General features: G+C 45.3%; 1 protein-coding gene across 1 annotated transcript in view; it reads right to left on the reverse strand.

Moving 5' to 3' along the window:
- BUB1B (BUB1 mitotic checkpoint serine/threonine kinase B) overlaps nt 1–6,265 on the reverse strand; it is a 48,403-nt gene extending 42,138 nt beyond the window's left edge. The window contains exons 1-3 of the mRNA XM_044229878.1: nt 6,040–6,265; nt 2,730–2,876; nt 12–71 (exon numbers count right to left, since the gene is read on the reverse strand). Coding sequence (XP_044085813.1) covers nt 12–71; nt 2,730–2,876; nt 6,040–6,074 — 242 coding nt within the window. The 5' untranslated portion in view covers nt 6,075–6,265. The remainder of the gene's footprint in view (nt 1–11; nt 72–2,729; nt 2,877–6,039) is intronic.
- Nucleotides 6,266–27,346: the final 21,081 nt, after the last annotated feature.

Here is a 27,346-nt window from a genome sequence, read left to right on the forward strand (position 1 = left end):
AAAAGACGCACCTATCCCAAACATCCAGAGGGTCATTTCCAGTGTAAAACCGAATTTCAGATTCAAATGCCCTGAAATTTAAACAGAAAATGTTAGCATTAGCAAAAGAAATAAATAGCCAAATAAACAAGCATCACCTCCATTTTTATTCATTTTTTAATTTTATTCATTTTTCATTTATTCAATTCATTTATTTATTTCATTTATTATATTATTTATTTACTTCATTTATTATTCATTTCATTTATTTTTTATTTATTCAATTTTATTAATATGAATTTTATTCATATTCATTCATTATTCATTTAATTTTATTCATTTTTTAGCATCAATCCAAATAACTTCGCTGGAGCTTGAGGGTTTGTTAAACAGGAAGAAAAATAGAAATAATCAAGATTCTGCCTGATAATATAACAGGAAGGACAAAACATGGGGAAATTAGATAAATTCCAAAACAACATAGAAATAGAAAAACAGAATTACACAGCAGTTTAGAACTCTGGAAAAAAACTCCCTAGGTTCAAATTAGCAGCTCTACTAATCAATAGCACAGTGACATTAGACAACCAGTTCAAATTCTGTTTTCAGTCTCCTCATCTGTAAATTGGGAATAAAAATAAAGAAGTCCCCCCTTTATCTGCAGGAAGATAATTTCCAAGATCCCCAATGGATGCCTGAATTTGAGGATACTTCTTAAACCTATATATACTATGTTTTATTCCTGTACATACATACCTATGATAAACTTTAATTTATATATTAGGCATAGTAAGGGATTTACAACAATAACAAAATAGAAAAACTGTAACAATATACTATAGTAAGAGTTATGTGAATGTGGTCTCTCTAACTATCTTATTATACTGTACTCATCTTTCATCTTTTTCTTGTGATGATGTGAGATGATAAATTGCCTACATGATGAGATGAAGTGAGGTGAATGATGTAGACATTCTAGCGCAGAGTTAGACTACTACTGACGTCCTGACAATATGTCAGAAGGACTATCATCTGCTCCTGGACCACAGATGACAGCAGGTAAATGAAACTGAGGAAAGTGAAACCACAGATCAGGCAGGACTACTGTAGTACTTACCTAATTTACTAGGTTGATTACTCTTACTATAAAGTGTTTAGACATAATAAGTACTCCATAAATGATAGGAAGTACTAGGTAATAAACAATTTACATTAATAGAAATTAATAAAGTAAAATTAAAATAAAAAATTAATAAAAAATGTATAAAGGGTTATATCTGATACAAAGAACTATACAATAATTACTGATGCAAAGGAATCTATAATAAGAAAGACAAAGTATACAAAGGGAAAATTAACTAACAATACAAAGCAGGATAGTATATCACAGTTGCCAAGAATGGATCATAAAGGTTTTGATAAGTCAAAAGGAGGTATCACAGAAGCAGCATCAGAAGGTGGGATTCTGAAGGAACCATAAAATTTGGGGGAAAAAAAAAAGGGGGGGATTTTTCCAAGATTTCCAAGAAATCAATGTTGAATAAAGTTGTAAAAGTGGGAGAGTTACTAACACTAGCTCCTGATACTAACTGTATCAGGAATAAATGGAGATAGGCATAGTAAGGGATTAACCTTACCATGATATACATACAAACACACAACCATGGTCCAGGAGCAAAAGATCTTCCTTCTGACATATTGTCAGGAGGTCAGTAGTAGTCTAACACTACGTTAGAATGTCTACTGGAGAAGAAGGTCTTGTTTTAAATATAAATTTAAAGACTTGGGGTGCCTGGCTGGCTCAGTCTGTGGAGCATGCATCTCTTTATTTCAGGGTTATGAGTTCAAGCTCCATACTGGGCACAGAGATTACTTAAAAGAAATATAACTAAACTAAAAGACTTTGGATTCCATCTGCTCAAGCCACTACTGGTTCTTTAATTGGAGAGTATCTTGAATATGTTAAGTAAAGATTTAAAAAGATCAATTAAGTAACATTTTAAGAATAAAAGAAATTAGAAAAGGAACCACCATTATGAAGTTAATATGGTGATTTAGGTATGAGATAATGAGGCCATTACCTGCAGAAATGGTGGAAAACTAAAATCTAAGACACTACTGATAAAAATCAGCAGTCGGGGGCGCCTGGGTGGCTCAGTGGGTTAAAGCCTCTGCCTTCAGCTCAGGTCATGATCCCAGGGTCCTGGGATTGAGCCCCACATTGGGTTCTCTGCTCAGCAGGGAGCCTGCTTCCCCCTCTCTCTCTGCCTGCCTCTCTGCCTACTTGTGATCTCTATCTGTCTAAATAAATAAAATCTTAAAAAAAAAAAAGATAGAAGATTTTACTCTCTCTTAGTACTCAGAATCCAAGGAAGCAATTTCTTTTAACTGATTACTATTCAAGAGTTAATTCTATTTAGGGATCCAGCATGATATAACACTTTTGATAAATATTGTTTAATATGATACTTCCCTTGTTTCTCACTGTTCTGTATAAGATCTATTTCTATTGATACAAGAGTTTGACTGCTCCATAATTAAATGAAATCCTATAGCTCTTGTTCTCAATCATACTCGAGCAGATCTTTAAGTAGCTGTTGTGTGATGAAAAAGCAGGTGGGGAACAGATTCTCACACTATCAAATTTTGAAAAGTACTTCTTAATGCCAGTAGGCATGGATCCACATCTTCATTACCAACTACAGTTGGAGATGAATGATGACAGGTTCACCCCCCACCACTCTACACACCGTTTCTGTTGCTGAAGAGTAGTGTTAGAGGCAGATTCTTGCTGTGCCAATGCTCCCTGAAGTGTGGACATGATCCGCCCTTGCCGTAACGGTTGGACATTTTCTTTACTCAGTTCCCACTCATCTCCTTCCAAGGACATGGCTTCACTGTGAAGAGAAATGAAAGTAAATTTCATACTTATATGTATATACAGATTATTATAAATGTTTTCAAATAAGTGATTATTCATGATCTTTGGGCTGAATATGGTGGGCTGGCACATTAGTAGTGTTCTTATACTCCTAAGTGTCTGAGCCTTTCTGTAACCTGGTTTCCAAGTTTATGGCTGTAGTATTGCCTAACAGAAGAGAGAATGTAACTAGGGTACTGAGGACAGTTATAAGAATAAAATTTAAGGAACAAAAGAAGGAGAAAAATTATAAATTTGGCAAAGTAGATAAAAAGCACTAAATGCATCATCTCATTTAGTTTAAAATTAGCAAACAGGGGCACCTGGGTGGCTGACTTGGTTAAGCATTTGACTCTTGATTTCAGCTCAGAGTTGTGGGATTGAGCCCCACGTTGGGCTCTGCGCTCAGTATGGAGTCTGCTTAACCCTCTCCCTCTGCTCCTCCCTTTGCTTGTGTGTGCTTTCTCTCTCTCTTAGGCTCAAATAAATAAATAAATAAAATCTTAAAAAAAAAATTAGCAGTTTGTCAGACCAACACACCATGTTTCAACTGATAACTTAAAACTGAAGTTTATATGTATATACAGGTAGCCCAGAGCACAAGCAGACAAAAATATGATTTATTGGTTACAACTGCCCCCAGCCTGTGGATGGGGAAATTCCCACAAGTTTTTTGGAGGCAATCACCTTATGGGGTATGTGCTCTGAACTTCAGAGCTCTGCAACTATCAGACAAAAGCTTACTTCTGGCTGAGAGACGCCATCTCTGGGTTTAAAACAGAGAAACAGATAGGCACTAATCTTTGAAATGAAGTGAAAGTTACTAAGTGACTTAGTAAGTGACCTTAGTTTAGATGAGAGCTGAAAACTCTCAAGAAGGTTAACTATAAGTGATTAATAATTTAGGTTGTAACTACTCACATCTTTTTTAACTATATGTGTGAATCTTATAAATGTAAGGGCCATGTCATTTATTTTTACAACCTTATGGTCTAATATTATAGACTGTCTCCAGGGAGCACTGAATAAATGTCTGCTGAGTTCATCTGAATTTCTTTTCTTAATTTTGAAAAAAGCAATTAAACTACCTCACCTAATGTCCCAAACTGAGCTGGGACTGCTCCCCTCCCTCCTTGCTTGTCTCGTCTCCTTCCAGACCTGCTCCTCCCAGTGTTCCTTCATCTCAAATAAATGGCAATTTCATTTTTCCAGTTGCTCAAGCCAAAAATCTTCAGTGCCAACCTTGACACCCCTTTCCTTATCCCCCACCTCCAGTTACCTGGCAAATTCTGTTGGCTCTACCTTCAAAACAGATTCAGAAATCAACCTTCTGTCATCTCCAATGTTTCTAGTCTGGCTCAAGCTACCATCTTCTCTTGCCTGGATTATTTCAGTAACCTCATAACTGCTTTCATCCTCTTCTGCCTTAGTCTTTTCAACACTGCTGCTAGTGATCCTATTGAAACTAATATCAGATCCTGTCTTTCCTCTGCTCAAAACCTTCCACTGACTTTTGAACTAGAGTAAAAGCCAAGTCCTTACAATCTTTGCATCCTCACCTCTACCTCATCCTTCATTTCCTTTTGCTCTTCTGGTTCACTTGACTCCAACTACTTGCCAGATGCAGCTCCCTCCCCCAACCCTCACCCTTCAAATCTCTGTACTTCCCCCAGATATGTGCTTGACTGACTCTTGAGTTTCCTTCAAGTCTTTTTTTAAAAGATTTTATTTATTTGAGAGAGAGAGAGAAGAAGCAGGGGGACCAGCAGAGGGAGAGGGAGAAGCAGACTCCATGGTGAGCAGGGAGTCTAACTCAGAGCAGTTTCCTTCAAGTCTTGACCCAAAAGACACCTTCTCAGTGAGCCCCCTGTTCAAAAATATCTAAAATTGCATCAATGCCCCTAATCCCCACAGTTTTAGTTCTTTTCGTACTGACCATTTAACTTAAGTTTATTGATCTTGTTTCTTGTCTGCTGCACCCACCCTCACCCCACCCCAGAACTTAAATTTCACAAGGGTAGGGATTTTTGTGTCTTTTGTTTATTTGCCATATTTAGCGCTTAGTAGGTGATCAATAAATATTTGTTGCGTAAGCTAAAGAGTTCTCCATATCGCATTTATCTAAGTATAGTGTACCCCATAATGAAAATGCATACCTCAGGGCACCTGAGTAGCTCAGTAGTTTAAGCATCTGACTTGGCACAGGTCATGATCTCAGGGTGCTGGGGTGGAGCCCCACCTAGGGTGCCCCACTCAGCGAGGAGTCTGTTTGTCCCTCTGCCCCTCCCCCTGCTCATGCTCTATCTCACTCTCTCTCAAATAAATAAATAAAATCTTTTTTAAAAATGCATACAGATTTCCAACCTAGAAGAACTGAGTTTTATATATATATATATATATATATATATGCAGCAAGCATGCAGAGAAGGGCTTTTTATATTTTTAATGATGCCATTGACATGGAAGCACCTACCATTTGGCACTTATTTGGAGGCAGTTACCTTACACATACTTTGAATTCATCAGCATTTTCCATATTTTTTTAAAAGATAACAGTGTGATTTTATTTATAAGATTACAGTATGATTTTAATATTTAAGTAGCAATTTATTATATCTCTGCTATCCTTTTTTATCTAGATTCAATTAACATACACAGTATTACTACTTTCAGAGGTAGAATTCAGTGATTCATCCGTTGCATATAACACCCAGTGCTCACTACCTCAAGTGCTCTCCTTAATGCCCATCACCCAGTTAGGGCCGTCCCCCACCCACCAGCATTTTCCATCCTAAGACGAGTGAGTCCAAGATCAAAGAGCTAGAAAATGGCTGAGCGGAGATACACAGACCACACTACAAATTCCAAGTTCTTTGTACATTGGGATCGCACAGCCTCCTTTGCTTTGAAGCTGGATGCAGCTGGGTTCTCCCGTGCCCTCACCCCAGTGAGGTCGATGCTAACTAACCCTGTCTTCACCTCCAACACTTGCGCCCCCGACTCCAGGAGGAAGGAGGCTCCAGCCAGGCCCACTCTTCTCCCGACCGTGTTCCTCTGGACTGCACTGAGCAGAGACTGTCACCGGCTACATCCTCGGGTCTCGCAGGCACAGTTCCCGGCAGCCTTTCTCCGGTACCCACCTCAGAGCACCCCCTTCCTTCTTCGTCGCCGCCATCCTGCATTCCCGGTTCAAGCCCACTTCCTGCCGCAGGCCTTTCTTCAGGGCTGCAGACCGCCTGGAATTCCTTCCGCAACCTGCCCTTAGAGGTAACAAAGCGACCAGAGGGACAAAAGTTTGCACCCGACTCCTTGGCAAACCAGCCACCACAAACCCTCCAAGTTTCAAATTTAACGGTCCCGCGCGGCCGACGTGAATACGCTCCTCCGCCCCTTCGTACTAGCGTATCTCTCTCCCAAAGAATTCTGGGGCTTGTAGTTTATCCCGGGTTTAGTCCGTGCAGTCGCGATGCATAATGGGAGTTGCAGTTTCGGGGAGTCCGTGGCTGCTCCGACTGCTATGGTTGAGGCGGTGTAAATTCTCGGGAAGTGCTGTAAAGCAAGTCTCTGAGCCGAGCGAAGGGACACTTTAAGCACCAGGATTTCTTTGATATTTTGAACACAGAAAGATATGTTTGCGTCCTTTCTTTTTTTTTTTTTTTAAAGATTTTATTTATTTATTTGAGAGAGACAGTGAGAGAGAGCATGAGCGAGGAGAAGGTCAGAGAGCGAAGCAGACTCCCCATGGAGCTGGGAGCCCGAGTTTGCGTCCTTTCGATTTTCTTGACTCTTCTTGGGTGGTTGGCCAGGCTGTGATCACCCCTTGCTGTCTGGCTCAAGTTACTCACAGGTCTAGAGTTCTTGGGGCGCCCCGATCCCGCTGTTTCCTGCCTAACTTTTTTTTTTTTTTAAGATTTTATTTATTTATTTGACACTCAGAGATCACAATTTGATAGAGAGGCAGGCAGAGAGAGAGGAGGAAGCAGGCTCCCCGCGGAGCAGAGAGCGCGATGCGGGGCTTGATTCCATGACCCTGGGATCATGACCTGAGCTGAAGGCAGAGGCTTTAACCCACTGAGCCACTCAGGCGCCCCCCTGCCTAACTTTTGAATTCAGAAAAGCTAGACTCTAGTTCTGTGAAAAACTTACCAAGTGTGCAACCTTAGGCAAAGCTATATAGTCTCTCTGACTTTTCAAATTTCTCATCTGTAATGTGATGTATTGCCTTTCTCTCTACTGCACAGTCCACAGGCAGAAAATACAGCGATGCCTCGCATCCCAAGATCTGGCGTCTTTTCATCTTCGGGATACCAGCCTCCACTGGCACTGCACTCTTAGTCCCAGCTCCAGTTTCCTGAGAAAGAAAATACGGTGGGCTCAGTTGAGGCCGGGGGAGCAGGGTCTTTTGAACAAAACCCAGTTACAAGGGAGCCCTCCTCCTGTGAACTTGGGGGTGGGGAGAGGTGGCAGTTCCTAGAGAGGAGAGCTGGAAGTAGGTGTTCACTACTCCTTGCCTCTTGGTTTTCAGGTTTCTTCACCATTTTTTAAAAAGATTTTATTTTTAAGTAATCTCTACACCCAACATGGGGCTCAAACGTAAATCCCCGAGTTGCAGGCTTTACCCACTGAGCCACCTGAGTGCCCTTCCACCATTTTCTCATACTATGTAAGCTCTTCTTTCTTCTACATCATCAGGACTCTTGATTGCAATGGAATGGGAATCCAACTTAAACTGACTTCCTCAGAAAAGGGAGTTTAGGGGCACCTGGGTGGCTCAGTTGGTTAAGCATCTGCTTTTGGCTCAGGTCATGATCCCTGGGATCCTGGGACGGAGTCCCTCATCAGGCTCCATATCTGCGGGGAGCCAGTTCTTCCTATGCCTCTCCTTCTAACTGCCATTCCCCCTGCTTGTGCGCTCGCGCTCTCTCTTTCTCTCTCTCTCAAATAAATAAAATCTAAAAGGGGGGGGAGTTTATTGACTCATATATAAAAGACTTCAGACGACACTTAACCCAGGACTCATGTGGTGGCACCAGAACTGGGACCCTTTCTGTTTCTCACCTCTGCTCTTCTTTATGGTAGTTTATTGTCATTCTCCACTGAGTGACAGCTATAGGACTTTGTCCTTCCAGGTTCAAGTTCAGACTCAGAAGTCACTCGCATCTGCCTACTTCCCACTATCCCTCCAATCCGCCCCCTTCCTGGAACTAGCAGATTTAGGGCTCTAACCATCCAGGCCCAAATCATGTGTTTCATCTTGGTGGGGGGAGAGGGGAAGGGGTGGTTCCCCACAGGAAATTTTGGTTTCTCTTTACTTCTAAGTGTTTCTCGTCCAAGAAGACTTCCGGGATTGTGGGAGAGGTGGTGTAGGGGATTCTCTCTCTGGCTTGTTTTATCTCTCACCTCACACCTGTACTGACCTAGCCCTCGTTTCCTTTCCCCGGAGTGTCCTATTCAACACATACAACCCTTAATTCCGTTTGCTTCCTATAAACCATCTTGGAAGATGTAGCATGTGCTCTTTTGACCTGCCTTCCTTATAGCCTCTACAGAAGCTCTACAAACTGTGGTCCAACATGGAACACTTTCAGACTAAACTCTGTTTCACCAGAGAAGGGAGACAGGTTTTTTTTAAAAAGGTATGACAGAAGGTACTCTGTGGTCTTACTGGGAAGGTTAGTTCTTGTTGGGCTGGACTGTGGCTGAGTGGTGATACGGGTCTCAACAGCACTCACTGGTCATAAATAAAGGAATAATCTCATTTACAGTTCTGGTCCAAAAAGGGGAGGACAGAGGCTCAGCCTGAGTACTTCCATGTGCCGAGCATGGGTGGGAAACGGAAGATGTGAACAGTGAACCAGACACAGCCCTTGTCTTCCAGCAACTTCAGGCTAGTGGTAGAGACAGACAAATAAACAGGCAATTTCACTATATTGCTGCCACGGCCAGAGCTGAACAAACACAGGGGCCATGGAGGCTCATGAAGGACCTTCCAGCCCAGGCCTGGGGGAGAGGAGGAGGTCAGGGCAGATTTTATAGCGAAGATGGTCAACCTGAAAGGTAGGGAAGATTTGGCACAAACTACTGAGCATGTCAACACAGGCTTGTCACAGCTGAAGTTTCTCTCTAGTCTGTGTCCACTTCCTTTCTATTTCCCACTCTCTCCACTGACTTCCTGTACCCAGAGTTCACCCCTTTAGAGCTCCGTGTCGGCTTGCTAAAACTTGCCTGTCCTGTGTCCTGTTCTCTCTCACCTAGCTATCACACTGAAAACAGGAACTAAGTCACACTAAGATGTTAGTAACAGTTAATGCTTTACAGCAGTATTTTCCATATCATGTTCTAAGATGCTTAGTAGATGTTACAGGGGACTAAAGGTGTGGTTTCCTTTTATTATTTTTTTAATATTTTAGTTATTTCTTTGTCAGAGAGAGAAAGAGAGGGAGAGCATAAGCAGGGGGAGCAGCAGGCAGAGGGAGAAGCAGGATCCCTGAGGAGCAAGGAGCCCGACATGGGACTCCATCCCAGGACCAAGGGACCATGACCTGAGCTGAAGGCAGATGCTTAACTGACTGAGCCACCCAGGCATCCCAGGTGTGGTTTTCAAATAAGTTTCTGAAATGCCGACTTAAACTTGTATCTTTACTGAAAGTCTCCCTCGTCTCTTTAATATGCCAACGTGTATTTTGAATCTCTAAGGAAGGGTTATTTTCATTTCCTATTGCTGCAAAATACCATAAACTTAGTAGCTTAAAACAACACAAATTTATCATATTACAGTTTGGCAGGTCAGAAGTCTGCCTCAAGCCTCACTGGGTTAAACAAGGTGTTGGTAGGACTGTGTTTCTGGAAGCCCTTTGGGAGAATTTGTTTCCTTTTTTTCTTATTTTTAGAAGCATTCACAAGTATTCCTTCACTGGTGGCCCCCTTCCTACATCTTCAAAGCTAGCAACAAAGCATCAGTCTGATTTGGCTTCTATATTACCATGTCTCTTTCTCTGACCACCGTTAGGAAAATCTTTCTGCCTTTAAGGGTTCATGTAATTATTTTGGACCCATCCAGATAATCCAGTCTAACCTTTCTATCCCAAAGTCCTGAATATTAATCACATCTGCCATGTCCCTTTTGCCACCGGTTCCATGGATTAGGATATGGACATCTTTAGGGACCCCAATTCTGCCTATCACAGGGGGTCCTAAAACATATTGGTGTCTTTAAACTCACTTGAGTTCATGCTTTTCGCACATCTTTCAGAACAGACTTTGGGCTCTTTGTATTTTATCAGTTGGCCCCAGGAGAAGAAAATTTATAAAGGAATAAGTCTTAGTGGTGGGATTTCAGGCACAGTGGCTACTGGTAGCAGTTGGGGACTAGGAAGCCCTGTGTTTTTACACATTTACTTTACGTGCAAAAGCCCTACTTAATCTGCATTAGTGGCTGTCAGAGGGATTTAGTTGTCAGAAAATCTATGACCTCTTGTTTGGTATTGTGGAAGTGTATGTGTTCTTGATTATCAAAGGCTGATTTCCCCCAATTTTGCCTTCATGGATTATATGAAATCCTACTTTCGCACACTAACCACTGCAAAGACGAAAACCTCTGGATCTCCCCAGGGAACCCTTGGATGGCGTGATTGTTTACTGTGCAACCACAAGAGGAAGGAGGGGCTATCTGGGGGTAGGAGGAAGGTCAAGAGAGACTGAATGGGGGTGTGTATCTTCAGGGCCTGAAGGAGACCACATCTGGGAAAGCAGAATCACCCTGCTGGCCTTTACCCCAGCAACAGATCAGCCAATCAGGGCAGCAGCTGCATCTTGTCTTTACCAGTGATGAGGTGTCTTGAGGTAGAAGGACCAATGAGAAGGGAGCGTATTAATCCAAACCATCTTGTGTTTGCAGGAGGAAGGGAGGTGAAGGGTGAAAAGATGCATTAGCCCAGGGCTGGAGACTACTGGCTGCTACCCAGTTACATCTCACAGTAGCTGTTGCTGACAGGGTATTAGGGAAAGCTCCAAGGAGCAGGACTTCTCTCTCTTCAATTCCGTGGAAATTCTTTTCTGAATGATGTTTCTGCTCTTTGGCAGAACTACCTTACTTTTCATAGGTCTTCTCAAACCATTAGAAATTTCCTGACCCCGAACTTCCATGCTGATATATGCAAAAAAATACATGCTGAATAAAACAATACCAGTTATCAACTTCAATGCATCAGGTAGAAAAAAAACAAAAACAAAAACAAAAACAAAAAACGAAGAAACAACAACAAAAACAAAAGTTCAGAATGGACCACAAGCTGAGAACAGAAGCAATCATATGGCAGTGCTGTTGAGAAACTGGGTAGACGCAGAGCTAAATAAACTGTAGCTATTAAGAAGAACACATTGGGGCTGTTTTGCCCTGCCATTATCCTGACCAGAGTTTTGTGCTCTAGGAAGGCCTTGGGGCTACTCTGTGCCTGGACATCAGCACCCTCCCAGCAGTCTCCAGCAGACGGGAAATATCCTCCAGTGGCCTCAGAGGTAGAGCCATCAATCAGGGAACTGAAGCAGGAAAGGAAGAGCGTGGTGGAGGCTGGGGGGTAACTGTGGGTAAGACTCATTGGTGAGTACAAGCACTCTGGAAGATTCCCAGACCACCTAGGGGAGGCTTTGGAAGGGGGTGCTGAACCAGGGCCACATATATAGTTGAACAAATTATGCTATGCCCAAGAGAGCCAGTCCAGAGGTACAGATGGGACACTTTTTCCTGCTTGGATCATTCAGGGGAGATCCTTCTAAAGTCCTTCTACGCAGAGGAGCCTCCTTTTTCTAAATCACAGAAAGCACGGTGTTTGCTGGCTGTGGCCCTGGGCCTAGAGGTTTTGATGGAGGAGCGGGTAGAGTCCCCATCACTTGTGTTCATGTGGCCCCACAGCGGTGAGGCCTCTTTGTCCTTATGCGAGGAGGAGATGATCCCATGATAGGAGAACGATATTTGGGATGGTTCTTGGCTGGGTTAAGCAATGTGGGAAAGCTGACAGGGGGACAGCATGGCTGAGGGTGGGTATGTTCGTGCTCTCGTTGGTTCTCTGCCAGTCAGGCTTCCTTGCTCCCTCTCCCAGATTTGCCTCCTGGGTCCTAGGGCAGGCTGTAGAAAGTTCCCTTCTGACATTCTGAGGGGCCCAGCCATGGGAGGCATTCCTGGGCTCTGCAAGGCTCTTCCAAGGAAAGGCCAGAGGTCAGGGGCCCACAGGCTCAGGCTGGGAGAGGATGGGATGTTGGGAAACAACTTAGTTTGGCTAGATGTGGGAGCCAACATGGAGCTGTTTGGATCGCACCGTGAGAAGCTGACTGTGGCTAGAAGTGGGATGATTCAGAGAAGAGCTAAGCGAGGTCTCTGTTCCCAACTCTACCCTCCTCCCTTCCAGCTTTTTGTTGTTGTTGTTGACCTTGTCTGAAGGTGTGGGTCCTCCCTAGAATTGGCCAACATTTTTTCTTTCTTAAAACAGTTCTGAACCTGAGAGCCAGCAGGAGATATGAATTTGGGACCCTTCTCGAGCAACATTGGAAGAATTCTTCCCATTTCCGAATCCGAGACTCCCTGCTGGACTTGAACTTGCCCGTGATGCGAAGCCCAGTCTCTTGGGCCAGGACAAAACCACACAAGCTTCCCTTCTTCACAGAGGACTTCAGGACACATTGCCTCTAGGAAGTTTCAGGGCCTTTCTTCCAACACAGGCTTCCAAACTGAAGCAGGGAGAAGAGAGTCTGGAGACAGTCAAGTTAGAAAAACATCTTCCCCTAAGAGCCAAAAGACAGATGTGGATCAACCTGATCCTGTTTCTGAGTCTCCATCCAGGCCCCTTGGGAGGAATTAGGGAAGGTGATGGGCATCCTCAGAATGGAGACAGGGAGATGTGCCATGGGTGGTCTCTGTCACCAGCTGTGGCATTTGAGGGGTGGCAGGGGTGGGGGTGGGGAGGAGGTGTTTGCAGGGGATGGACAGTGCACGGCATTAGCTACGGGGCTGTCATGGGGCAGACCCATCACACAGGTCTGAGAGAGGTTTATCCCTCCAGTCTACAGGCTGCAGTTTCCTCCTCAGCTGCGAACAAAGAGATCAGATCTGCCTTCTCTGCCTTCCACCACTCCCCTGAGTTCCTCCCAGGAATGTGTAAGAGCCACAAGGCGAGATGTGGCGAGATTGGTCCTCATCAGATTCTCAGGACCTGGGGCATTATTGTCTATGAAGCGTCTGATCCCAGGATGTTGGGATGGAGTCCCACACTGGGCTCTCCACTCAGTGGGGAGCCTGCTTCTCCCTCTCCCACTACCCCTGCTTGTGTTCTCTCTTTTGCTGTGTCTCTCTCTCTCTGTCAAATAAATAAAGTCTTAAAAAAAAAAATTCTCGGGACCTGGCCCAAGGCAGGTGCTCAACAAACACCGGTTAGCTGACTGACTGACTGACTGAAATGTGGAAAAGAGAACAGCCAACTCATGACCTTGTCAGAAAGTGCTTCCAAGAGAGGTCTTGGAAAATGACTGGGAGTTACTGGAAGGTAAGGAAGGGCTTTCTAGCCAGAAGGAACAGCACTTCTAATGCAGGTGGGCAAGAGAGTAAGTATTCTTGGGGTCTGTGGGGCTGCAGGGAGTCATAATGGTAGAAGTTTGGGGGAGGGATGGGGGGGATCTGGCCGGGTAGCCCCTGATTCAAGTGCCTGGCCAACAGGAAGGTTGGAGGGCAAGCCCAGCTCCTTCTGCTCCCAGTGTAGGGTAGTATCCAGCTGCAGCCTGGAAGCTAGGTCTCTTCCCCCCTGGCGTCTCAAGTTTCCCAGATGTGCATGGAGTTAGCTATCTTCTGGGCTGGGGGAAATCCTGAAGATTGTCCCAGGTGAGAAGGGGGCAGGGCTCAGAATGGGTACCTCCCACATCCCACCTGGATGCATTCCCTTCAGTACCTCAGACACACCTCGTAGATGCCAAGCTATTTTCACTCATTTGCTTTATCCTGATGAGGCTATCTATCAAGGCTGCCAGGACCAGGGGGAACTGCCCCAGCTGGTCTAACTGGTTGGGCTGTGGGTCACAGCTCCTGCTCCCCTCCTCCCCTCCCTGTGCCCAGCTCTGACGCTTTCCTCTCGGCCCCAGGGGGCGAGTGCTCAGCCCTTGGCACCATAGCCCTCCCACCTTGAAGATGTGACGGAAAGGCCCTGGAGCTGTTTTCACTTCTGTCTCTCTCCTTGCCTCCTGGATGTCTGCAGACTGAGGCAGCGCCACTGTCAAAGTGCTCTCATTGTAAGAAAACACTCTCCTGCTCCCCAGAGGGTGTCTGGAAGATGAGCGTATTGCTGATTGTCTGGAGCTTGGGGAGTGCTGTGGACATTTAATAAGGATGGGGCAGAGATGTCCTGCAACAATAGGATTGTCCCGACCCAAAACTCCCCACTGAGAGACACTGCATCTGGGTGACATTCTTCAGAGAAGCAGAATTTGTGTCATCTCTGTGTCAGAGCTTCTCAAATTTCAGGAATGGTCTGGGGATCTTGTTGAAATGCAGATCCCAATTCAGCAGGACCAGGGTGGGGCCTGAGATTCAGCATTTCTAATGAGCTTCCAGGTGTGCGGGTTGCTGGCTTCAGGACCACACTGCGTAGCCCGGCGCACAGCACAAATGGGCATGGATGTTGTCTTAGGGCATTTGAGTTGCAGAATTTGTTCAACTGAGTATTGCCAAATATTTGCTCAGACTGGTGGCTTTCAAGCAGGAGTGGTTTTTGTCTCCTCCCCCAGGAGATATTTTTGACTGTCACAATGGGGGGTGGGGTGGGGGGGCAGGGACAGGGCAGCTCCCAGCATCTGGTGGGTAGAGGTACACCACTAAATATCCTACAACAGACAGGACAGCCCCTCACAACAAAGAAGGATCCAGCCCAAAGTGTCAGTAGTGCCAAGGTTGGGAAATCCTGGCTTAGACAAAATTTTAAAACAATGTGAAATATATGTGTGTGTTACGTGACTTCATTACAACTGGGTGGCCCCGGCTACAGTGCCATTAACACATGTCATTGCCTGAGACTCAGGCTTCTGTGAGCATGAATGCATCAGAAGGACTGGCTGGGCGTGCTCCCGGAGAACCAACTCTGGTCATTGTCGTGATACTTTATAAGATTTGGAGATCAAATTTTAGAAAATCAAGGGCAGGTAGTGGGGTGGCAGGCAAGGGATAGGACATAGGAAGAACTCATAGGTGAATATGGGTCTGTCCGTATTTCATTTCTAGCCCTGGGTGTTCATGGGCGTTACTTATATTGTTTTGAAATAAATAATTAACTAAACACAAATAACCACAAAGGTGGGCCATGCCTGGATCAAAGAGGAGAGAGGGCTATAGACCCAGGATTGTGATTAATCCAATGTACCTGGGGTTAAAAAAAAAAAAAAAAAGATCACTTAGGGAGGGTGACTAATAATAAAGTAATGCCATTATACTCAGGGCAAAAATATCTGTGAGGGGGAGAGAACATGACAGGTTATGCAAAAAGACAAAAGTAGGCATCCTGGGAAGAATGCCACTTGCCTCGGGTCTGACTCTCTGCACAGGTCTAGTGGAGGGGGGGATTTGGAAAGCATGGAGAGGATAGGTCCTTTTCTCTTCTGTTCAGCTTCAGTCGTGCAGGGACCCTGAGGACCGTCCCCTTGGGTGTCACAGCAGAAGGCCAATGGCTCCAGGTAGCATCCTGACAAGCTGCTGTGCAGAGCCACCTCCCATCAGGCCACTAGTCAGGGTGTTGGCCCCATCCCTGCCCCTCTTTCTCTCTGCGATCCACAGTCTGGCTCCTCTTGCTCAGTTATTCTGCTAGACACCCAAGGGGAACTGATATATTCTCTGATGGCTTTCTGTGTCCCCATAATTCCTCACTGTCTCTATGTCCCCTCTCTCCCAGTTATCCAGACTCCTCGCCCCCTCTCTATTTCTCGTAGAATCTCAAGCAGTCCCAAAGTACCCGGACTGTATGCTCTGTTTCAGACTTTCTTTCCTACCTGTCCTGTGTGCCCCCGCCCCAGAAACTTCTCTCAGAGAGCAGCTAATTGTAAACATCAGAGAACTTTCCTCGGTAATGCCAGTGGGTTTTTTATTATGGTAACTTCCCCATCTGCTGTCTGTGCACTTTGACCGGAGAGATCTAGATAGCTAATGTCTCAGTCCAAAGAAATAAGTCCAGAGGTGTTCCTTTGTCTGTGGTGGGAGTTAAGAATCACCGAATGCTGGGGCACCTGGGTGGCTCAGTTGTTAGGCGTCTGCCTTCGGCTCAGGTCAGATCTCAGCTTCTCCCTCTCCCACTTGCTTTGCTTGTGTTCCCTCTCTTGCTGTGTCTCTGTCAAATTAATAAATAAAATCATTAAAAAAAAATCACTGAATGTCAGAATGAGAAGACATTTTGGAGATCTTCCAGTGCAGCTCCTCAGGTGACAGGCCAGGAACCAAGGTTCAGAGAAGTTCTTTGCCCAGGGTCACACAGCGTCCTGGGGGGGAGACTGGGGGAAGACTGAGAACACACTCCAGCCCTTCGTCTCTATTGTAGTCCTTCACTTAGTGACTCAGCCAATAAACCTTTATTGAGTGTTTGCTATTATAAGCCAGACACTAACTGGGCAGTGGGGTCACAAATAAGATGAGATTCTTGTCCCCAGTCATCCCCCACCAAGTGGGTGAAGACAGCCGGGAGGGAAAGAAAACTGCAGTACCCACAGTGGGACTGAGTGGGTCCACAGAAGTACTGAGTGCAGCTTGGCCACACGGAGGCGGGGGGAAGCTTTGAGACGGCCGTTGAGAAATTTCCAAATTTCCAGAGCAGTTTTCTGACTGTATCTAGGGCTTTTCCCCATGACTCTCACTGAATGGGGAAACAGGGCCCCAGGCCATCTTAGGGACACTGGGTTTTTAACTGTCTTCCATCCATATCCTCACCTTTAATTGCAGAAACTACTGTGGGCCAGCTTGTCTCAGTTACCTGTTCCCAGTCATCTTGGGCTGGGGAATTTCAGGCCGAATTAACTTCACTGCAGTCATCAGGACTCATGGCTTACGGAATGCTAATGACTCCTGCTTTCCTTTGCTAACAAGATGATTTCCTGCGATGGCTATGTGCCCTGCCCCAAGCAGTGCCTCACACTTTTCTCAGCCCAGTCATGACAGCTTCCCTTGCATCTGAGAGTGGCCATTTGATCTGGTCGTGACCCAAACAGAAGTCTAGAAAAGATGGAGGTGGAAGAGACACAGTTGGCCTAGGCCTTTTGCCTTGCTTCCCAAGTTAGAGATAGATGTGATGTCTGGATGTGGGCAGCCTCCTGTGACCATGAAGTGAAAACAGAAAGATAAGAGTTAATATGCTAAGAGAAAGCAGAACAGAAATGCAGGAAGAGCCTGGCTGTATGACAACATCATACACAGTTTTTTCCTGGGAGGGAAAACAGTTCCAAGGAAAAGCAGCCATCATGGGGAAGCTGGTGACTATACCATTCCAAAAATCTACCATATTATCACATCTCATGATCATCAACCAGCTCCCCAAAATTCTAATCTTACTATGGTTGTGAGGAAGCTGAAGGTGAATGAAGAGCTGATCTTTGAGTTTCACCAGTTATTTGTTCTTAAGAACGTGACTCCAAATGGATTCACACTAATGATATTTTTAGAGTGGCTTCATGTAATTTCCATTGAATAGTTTGTATATTGACTCTTCACCCTGTTAGAAACTTGATTTGACTTAAGAAAATGTAAAGAACACACAGTTTTGTTTTATTTTTGCTTGGGAAAGGTTAAATAAAGGAAAATGATGGTTTCATTTAAAAAGGGGGAAAAAATGACCTCACCAACCTGGAACTGCTACCCCCAGAATTCTCATTATGTGAAAAAAACAAACAAACAAAAATCCCTGTCTTGTTTAAGCCACTGTTTGTCAGGCTTTCTGTTACTTGAAGCAAAGTTCATTCCTAACAGAGATATCATCTGTTAATCAGTTGGGTTCCTAGCAGGAAACCAGCGACCGTAAATGAGACTTAATGGAGGGATAATTTATGATGGCAGGGACAGGATTAAAAGGGACCGATATAGGATGGTGAAGTACTCAAGGACCAGCAATAGTGGGAAAGCTGTTATCCCTGCTTCTGATGGGATGGGGTTTGGATTTGTTCCTGGAGCCCATCGAGAATTACAGCAGTGAGAGAGCCTGGCAGGAAATGGGGCTGAAGATAAAGGGATGTAGCCACTGACCTCCATGATGGTATTGAAGAATAAATACTCTAGCATCTCTCTCTTCTTACCTCATGGTCCCCTAACTAGGGCCTCCCAATAGTCAAACCAACTGGCAGGCAGAGTGCAAGAGCACTGTAGGATACAGTCCCTCTAGGACACTGCTGGGAAAACAGTAGAAAGAGAAGAAGATGGGACAAGTGGGCCATATAGAGCATGCCATCCCATGCAGGTTTGTTTGGGTTTTTTTCCCAGTTTTTCCGTTTTCTTTTATGTTTTAAAGATTTATTTATTTATCTGAGAAAGAGAGTGTGTGTGAGCAGGGGGAGGGGCAGAGGGAGAAGGAGAGAGACAAGCAGACTCCCTATTGAGCGCAGAGCCCTCTGTGGCTCAATCCCACCACCCTGCGATCACGACCTGAACTGAAAGCAAAAGTCAGACACTTAAGCGACTGGGCCCCCCAGATGCCCCGAGATTTTATTTTAGGTGATCTCTTCTCCCAGCACGGGGCTCAAACTCACAACCCAGAAATCGGGAGTCGCATACTCTAATGACTGAGCCAGCCTGCCGCCCCTCCAAGGCAGGTTTGTGATTTACTTGGTCCTTGTGGGATAATGCTGTTGGAAACAAAGAGTTTGCTTTGTAACCTACCAGTGGCAACCCTGGTGGACCCTTCTTCTCCCAATCACCCACACTGATGATGAGAGGTACATTAAGTCAGCAGGTGGTCCTTACTTGACTCCATGGCACAGAAGTTAGATGCAAAATAATGTATGCAGGTATAATAATTTCCTTCAGTGCATATTTTCTGGAAAAAGTGTTACCCCGTTTTTATGATATGCCTCTGATTTCTTTATTCTTGCCTGCATGCTTCCATCATTTATTTGTCATTGACCATAAGTTGTCTCAAATTATTTTTGGAAGTAAGTGGAGCAGCAACAAGAAGTATTCACATACTTCTACCGGTGGAGATTGGGTTTGGTTGTGGGTGACAGATATTCAAAATAAGCATGGCTTGAACAAGATGGAGGCTATTGTTCTCTTAAGGGACGGCCTGGGGGTTGGGCATGGTGGCTCCGCTCCACAAAGTTCTCAGGAGCACAGGCCTCGGGTGCTTGGCTGCTGGGCCTTCCTGTTAATCATTTGCCAGGAACTAAATGAAGGGCCCTTCAGTGGAGTGGAGGCACCAGCTGCAGGCTTCAACCCCTTAGCTAATCCTCACTCGGGGAGAGGTTCCGCCCCTTGGCCCAGGAACCCTCTGGACACCTAGGCTCCAGGAACTCTTGGGGCTTGCATGGAGTTTGCATTCTACCTTGGGGAACAGCATGTGATAGTAGAGGAAGGGAGGAGAGAGTTGAATCAGGGTCCCCATTAGCCGCCATGGAAGGAGGGCTCCTTCAAAGGCAAAGGTCCTTTGGACCTTTTTTTGGGGTCCTTTGGGTCCCAGGGGAAGGCAAGTCTGGCGTGTCATTCCTTGGAATGTGACATCCTCAGAGGACTGTAGCTGGATTGTGCTGGAGCCTGTCCCCACATATAAGGAGACAGCCCGCGATGATATTAGTAGTCGATGAACAGTGTGGTTGTAGTTTTAATGATTATTAATGAGTTACCTTGCCTTGGTGTATGTCCTGGCTTCCTGGATTCTCCACTCTACAGTCCCTGCTGTCTCCCTGGCCCACCTAAGAGGGGAAAGTCCAACACTATGCGGCAACTATTTAAGAAGTGTGTGCCCTGTCCCAAGGCCGGCTCTTACCGAGCAAGCAGCTTCAAGTCTGCTTTAGGACAGGCCTGGCTGGGGCTTGGCATTGTCTTTTACCTTGGATCAGCCCCAGAGGGCTTCCTGGCCCTCTCGCTACCCTTCTGGAGGTATCTGGAGGCCAGGCTGAGCCTCCCAGGCTCCCCACAGAGTCCAGAGCCCAGACCTCTACTCCTTCCTGTGCTGGGTACTAGAGGTGTGTCCAGATCAATCAGCGGGGAGCAGGGGCAGAGAAGGAAGGCCCCATAGGGCCAGGGCAGGGGCTCAGGAACCCCACCCTTCAGCCTTTGCTGTCAGACTAGGAACTATATATACCAAGTAACCACAGAAATTGGTATCTAAAAGAGTAGTAGTGATGGGTAGTGAAAGGGGGTAATTTTAAAAATTTTGCTTGCATGGCAGTCATATATTATGTGCTGGGACTGTCCTGGTCAAATATGCACAAAAGCCTTTCTAACTTTGAGCATTGTACCAGTTGGAATCCTCCTCCCACTGGCCCTCCAGACTGCTGTGTTAACAGGCAAGGTTAACTGCCACTGTCCTCAGCAGCCAAGTGGTGGGTCCTCCTGCTTGTTCTGCCTCTTGGGGCTGAATCAGCAAGCATGCAGTCTTGCCAGCTGGCCCCTGATGATGGCTCCAAAGCTGACAAACTGGCCCTCCTCCCTCCTGACCCTCCACCCCAAGCAGAGGACAAGCCCTTTTTCTCTGCATTCCTCATGCTTTGCTGAGGGGCCCAGGGAGGATTCTGTGGGAACTGTGGGGCTATCCTGATGGGGGTGGGGTGGGGGGTAAGAATCTCAGCTCCAGGGAAAAGGTAGAACCATGGGCTATTCTAAAAAGTACCTGGCCTGCTGGTGAGTTTGGTGTTAAAGGGAAGGTGTTGGGCCTGAGGGAAGAACTTCCAGCTCTAAAATCCCACGATTCTGTGAAGGTTCCTTCCTTGCCTAGATAAGTCTGAGTGAAGAGTCTGAGGCAGGCTTAGCCCTTCGTGGCCACTGTGGGTATTAAACTTCAGGCTTTACCCAAATATGCACCCCTCCAAGCAGGGCCAATCTGAAAGAAGCAGGCAGGGCTCCATGTTTAGAAATGACAAGAATTCAGGACCAGCCCACAATGGGCTAGACTCTCCCTGCCTGTCCTCTCTGCTTGCGTCTCCCTTCTGATGTACTTCTGGCTCATTTCCTAGAAGCTCCCCACAGCTAATCCTGAGCCTTCTTTACCTATGGGAAGACATTCACACTGGCCACGTCACAATGGTGGTCTCTTCTCCTCCAGCAATTTCCATCAGAGTGGACAGAAGTGAGGAGCCCATCATTGTATTCGCCCTGGTCATACAGAAGTTGGTTTCAGTCATATTATTCCAAGTTTTTGTGTACCCCCAGCTCTCTCTTGCCAAAAGCTCTTAGATGTTAAATCTGTCTAGTGGCTTGAGATTTGCTATCTACCCTAACCTTGCACTTTTTGGTGGAAACCCATGAAATCATCGCTCTGCTGTCCTCTCTGCTATGCTTCTATCATGGCACCTCTGCCCCCCACCCCCCAACCATGCTGTGTTGTCTGGATTTTAAGTAAAGCGAGGGCAGGAGCCTTGACTTCTTCATCTTTGAATCCTCTGCAGCTTTGCTAATCAGAGTGTGGTTTGCACTGTAATAAGAAGTCCAGGAGACTCCATAAGGTTCGAGCAGCACCATCCTAGACACCCAGCCCAGTACTCTTTAACTGTTGGCTTGAGCCAAGAAGTGGGCATGTACAGTTATAGTGGCTAGAAGCAATGAACTTTTGAAGTGACATATTTTGTGGGCCTGTTTTACTGCCCCACATACTGTTTTACTGTGGGCCTGTTTTACTGTTTTACCATAAAGTCTTCAGGGTGGGGACTCTGTGGATTCCACACATTTCTCTCAGCTCATATTTAGTGGCCATTACCCAGGGAGGACAGGGGCTGGCATGTGGCCTCGGGAACCTGTTTGGCTCCAGTGACCTTGTCTTCTGCCTCTAGTAGGTGACCAGCAGAGGAGGAGAGTGATACAGGTGACACGGAGGACCAACAACCCCCAGAAGCAGGGGAGCTCAGTTCGGGAAGAATCTTTATGATAATAATTTATAGAGATGGTAGCTCCTACTCCTCTCCTTCCTAGTCTCTGTCCATCATCCATCTTCTTCTCTTTTACTCTCCAGCTCTGCTGGCTACATGGTCAAGTTCTTGGTGACACCTGAACCCTTCATTACACATTCCATACTAGTTGTGGCTTTTTAGTAAATAGAAAGGACCATGATAAGGCACCTAGCACTTGGTTTTGTTACTGCTCTTGACAAGATGCACTGTTTGGGCAAAGGCCTTCCAGAGGTCTTGGGCCTCAGACTCAAGCCAGGGAAGAGTAAGCACATCCCAGATCTGGCATGCAAGGATGGACAATAGCATTGAGGCAACAATAAAGGAAAATAGGACTTGCTCTGGAGAGAAGGTATAAAATAAAATAAGATCCCCTAAGAAAGTAACATTTGAGTAAAGACATAAAGGTTGTGAGGAAATAAGCCATGTAGATAGCTGAAAGGAAAATTATTCCAGTGCCAGGAAATAGCAAGTACAAAGGTCCTGAGCATGTCTAGATATTAGAGGTCCAGCATATAGATTATCTTGATGTGTATTCCATGTATACTTGGAAAGAATATATTTTCTATATAGTGATCAATAAATGTCAGAAAGATTATGTTGGCTGATATTATTGTTCAAATATTCTACATCCTTACTGAGTTTTGTCTGTTGGTTCTACCGAGTGTTAAAATCTCCTACTATAATTACGGATTTGTTTATTTTTCCCTTTAGTTCTGTCAACTCTTGCTTCATGTATTTTGAATCCCTGTTATTTAGGTGCATACACATTTTTGATAGTTATTTCTTTTGATGAACTGATACTTTCATCCTTTTTTTAAGATTTTTTAATTTGAGAGGAAGAGAGAGGAAGAGAGAAAGCCAGTGCACAAAAGTGTGGGGAGAAGCGGACAGAGTTTAAGCAGACTCTGCACTGAGTCCCCCAAGTGGCCCGATCCTTTCGTCTTTATGAAATGTTCCTATTTACCTTTGGCAATACTCTTTGTCCTAAAGTTTACTTTATTTGATATTAATACAATCAGGTTATTCATGATTAGTGTTTGTGTAGCATCTTTTTTTCCATCCTTTTACTGTCATGGCCTTTACTTTGTCCACTGTTTAAAGTACATCTCTTGTAAACAAACTTGGTTACATCTTACATTTTAGACTAGTTAGACAAGTTCTGTCTTTTCTGTGGCATGCTTAGTCCATCTTTATTTAATGCAGTTATTCATATGGTTAGTTTCATGTCTCCCATTTTGCTATTAATTTTTACTCGTCCCATATGTTCATTGTTTCTTTGTTCCTCCTTTTATGCTTGCTTCTGGTCGGATTACTTGGTACTATCTCATTTTGTTGCTTTTTACACTTTGTAGCTGGATATCTGTTTTATCTTTAATGATTTCTCTATGGATTACGATGTGCATCTTTAACTTCGTACAGGCTACTTTGGATCTACATTATATCACTTCACAAATAATGTGAGAAACTTACTATACCTTCCATTCACCCTTTCCCATCTTTCGGCTATTCCTCTCATCTACTTTACTTCTGTGCATTGAAAAAAAAATCCCATAATACATGGTTATTATTTTCTTCTTAAATAAATTAAGAAAATGATCTTTTCTATTTACCCATGGTATTTACCATTTCTAGTGCTCTTCATTCCTTCTGGTAGATCTAAGTTTCCAACTGATATCACTTCTCTTCAGCCTGAAGAACTTCCTTTAGTATTTCTTGAAATACAGTTTAGAAGAACAGTAAGGAGACTGACTGGGTTGAAGCAGAGGGAATGAGGAGAGAAGGAGGAGATGGATTCTCGAGGTAATCAGGAGTCACTTACACTCACTCTTGTAGGCAGGCCACTGCAGGCTTTGGCTTTTAATTGGAGTGAGATGGGAAACAGTTGCATGGTTTTGAGCAGGGCAATGACACCATCTGGTGTGGGTGTTCACAGGATTGCTCCGGTTGCTGGGATGAGAATAGACTACAAGGGGCAAGAGAGGGAATTGGGAGGCCGGTTGTTGCAACAACCCAGGCAAGGGATAATGGTGGTTTGGGGGGTAGCAGTGATATAGTGAGAAGTTCCAAAATCTGGATACATTTTGAAGGCACGGCCAATGGGGTTTACTGACAGATTGGATGTGAAATATGAGAAAAAGAGGAGTTGAGGATGACATCAAAGTTTTGGCCTGAGAGACCAGAAGGATGGAGTGGCCGGTTGCAATGGGGAAGATTGAGGAGGGGCCGGTCTGTGGGAAGTACCCTTTCATCATCTAAACAGAGATGCTGAGTAGGCCTTTGGTCTACAGTTCAGGGACAAGAAATGGGCTGGGCTTATACTTTTTTTTTTTTTTTTTGGTATAAGTGAATGAGTAAATGTGACATGTCTTTGTTTCAACATAATAATAGATGATATCTACTGAGTGCTTACTTTGCCAGACATTGGACATAATTCTTACATTCTTACTCATTCAATCCTCATAACAACCCTTACAGTTGGGTTCTATTACTATCATCCACAAAAAGGAGGTGTATTAGTCAGTCCGCTAGGGCTGTCTTACAAAATGCCACAGACCGAGTGTCTCAGACAACAGAAACTCTTTTCTCACGCTTTTAGAGGGTGGAAGTCCAAGACCGAGGTGTCAGTCAAGCAATTCGCTGGCTGTCACTTTGGTTCCTCTGAGGCCTCTCCACTTGGATGCAGATGGCTTTTTCTTCATACACGTGCATTCCCAGTGTCTTCCGTATGTCTTAATCCCCTCTTTATACAGGGACACGGGTCAGATGGGATTAGAGGGTCACCCGAATGACCTCGTTTTAATTTAATTACCTCTTTCCACTTACAGTCATATTCTGGGGTGCTGGGAGTTAGGGTGTCGATGTAGGAATTTGAGGGTGGAAACAATTCAGTTCATAATAGGAGGTATAGAGAGATTGGGCAATGTTTACAAGGTCACGCAGCTGGTCAATGTTGGAACTAGGATCTGAATTCAGCAGGTCTGACTCATAGCCAACTTACTCCACACAGTCTAAATAGTCTCCTGAGCAATGCCGTTCATACCTTGGTATAATTTATTCTTTGCTCGTAATAGCCTACTCTGTGTGTTCCCAATCCCTTATCTGAACCGTCGGAGACATATACTATGGGTCACATTCCGTGTATTTTGCTACCGCCTTCAGCAGGATCTGGGCCAGCACTCCATAAGCAAGTACTGATCTGGCAGGAAAACGTAGTAATAATCACCCAAATGAGATAGAAATCACAGATAGCGTCACATCATTTTCATAGGCTTTGATGCCAAATACGTTACACATGTGGCAATTTTTGGTTTTGTTTTGTTTTTTTTTGTTCTTGGATTTTGTTTTTGTTTTTATTGCTTAGATTTTGGCCTTTGGATTTCAGATAAGAGATTATGGACATGCGCCTAGAGTTCTCTTCCCTGCGGCTGTAACTGTCCTTCGGTTTTATGCTCTATTTGCCAATTGTACTTAATCACTTAGGAGCTGCACTCCACTGAAGCAGTCTTTCCCACGATGGCCAACCAAACATGTGCTGTGTGAAGCCCCTTGCAGGAGAGGGGATTAAGGGCAGTAAAGAGAGAGCTTTGGGCCCATGGCTTTGGTTATAGGAGGAAAAGCCCCTTGGTCCTTGGGAAGAGGTTGTGGTTGAATGTTACCCCAGAGAAGCTGGAGCACCTCCTGTAGGGAAGGCCACAGCCCCTTTCTCGAATCAACAGCTGATCCTAACAGGGCCTTCTGGTTATGCCAAAAGGTTTCCAGGTGTGGACCTGGAGGCCTCAGGGCAAGCTGTAGGAACCCAGAGGGAAAAGGAACTTTCCATAGCATTCCAGATTGGCAGCTGCCATCTTGGGCCCAGTGTGGGCAATCCTGTGAGGAGAGAAGGCACCTGAAGCAATGCCATGTGGGTGATGCTGGCCTGAGGATCATGCAGGATCTGGAGACCTTGCCCCCAGGGCTCTGCCCTGGGAAGACCAGGTAACTCAAAGTTTAAAGGCACTGAGTTCCTTGAAAGTGAAATTTGGGGCCAGAGTTCAGGGCAGTCAAGATTTCCCCGTAACCCAGGGGAAGCACAGGCCCAGCTGTGGATCCTGCCTTACACGCTGTCCCCTCCCACTTCCTCCAGGCTTCTGGGGCAGGGTTCTGAGTGACGGCCTATTGGATGCAGGGAGCCAGTAGGAAATCCAGACTTTAGAACAATCTGTCTGGCTCTTTCCAGGAGTCACACTGGTCAGCAATGGCCGGAGAAGAAAGGGCTCTGCGGCTCTGGGAGACAGTGTGAAACTTCAACGGTGTGCTGTAAAGGTTGGTGTCCTAGATCAGGGCCAGATTCCCCCACATTCCCAAATCTGGGCCTCTGCCCACCTCCGTGGAGATTTCCTTGCAAGGTCCCATGCTGCTGGCATGCTCTTGCATGCCACCAGTGTAGCTGTCGTGCAGATTCTCTTGGGTACTGCCTATGGGGTTCCCCCTCTTCCTACACTGGTGTGCTCTCTGCAGCCTGGGAATCCTGTGGGGCTCAGGCCCACCTTAACTCCATGCTCTTAAGAGGGAATCACTGAGCCATGGTTTCCCCTGGATCTTAAGGGAGAAGGAAGGGCAGTTGGATCTGGATCTGAAAAGGGAGAAAAGGGGAGAAAGTTGGGAGAGCAGAGAGATCAAGGGAGGACACTAGGTCTCTCTTGCACTGGGATTCTGGTCCTCCCTGGAGCACAGCCAGTAGCATGGTCTGCCTGTGGTCATGTCACCTATTTCCCACAGGCCAGTTTTTAATATTGGGGTTGATTGCAATCACCACTGGGCACCCCAATTAATTCGTTGTGTATGTTTGCATCTAAGTGTATGCAAATAAGTGCAACATATGTGGCGATCCCAAGAGTCCTGGTGTTATTTTTGTTCAGATTCCCAGGCTGGGAATGTGGGGTTCATGTGGGCATCCGTGTGGGCTAGGGGGATTTAAAAGATGGGACCGTTTCCTTTTTTTAAAGAAAACAGCTTATTTTCCTTCTACTTCCTTTTCTTCTTTGTTTTAGAAATTCAGCCCTAGACTCTGTAAGAGAATGGAGAAATGTGAACCCAATCCCAAAAATGAAAGCACAGAAGAAAGCCCCAACCCCACATGGGAATGGGTCCAGCCTGGGAGGCACTGTCTCCCCTATGAAGCAACAGTATCACAAGACTGTCATATTATTTTTTACATTAATAATTCTAGAATTAAAATAAATTTTATGTTCGGGGGCACCTGGGTGGCTCAGTCATTAAGTGTCTGCCTTCAGCTCAGGTCATGATCCCAGGGTCCTGGGATGGAGCCCTGCATTGGGCTCCCTGCTCAGCAGGGAACCTGCCTTT

This window comes from Neovison vison, chromosome 13 (assembly GCF_020171115.1).
Source record: "Neovison vison isolate M4711 chromosome 13, ASM_NN_V1, whole genome shotgun sequence".
Classification (NCBI taxonomy): Eukaryota; Metazoa; Chordata; class Mammalia; order Carnivora; family Mustelidae; genus Neogale; species Neogale vison.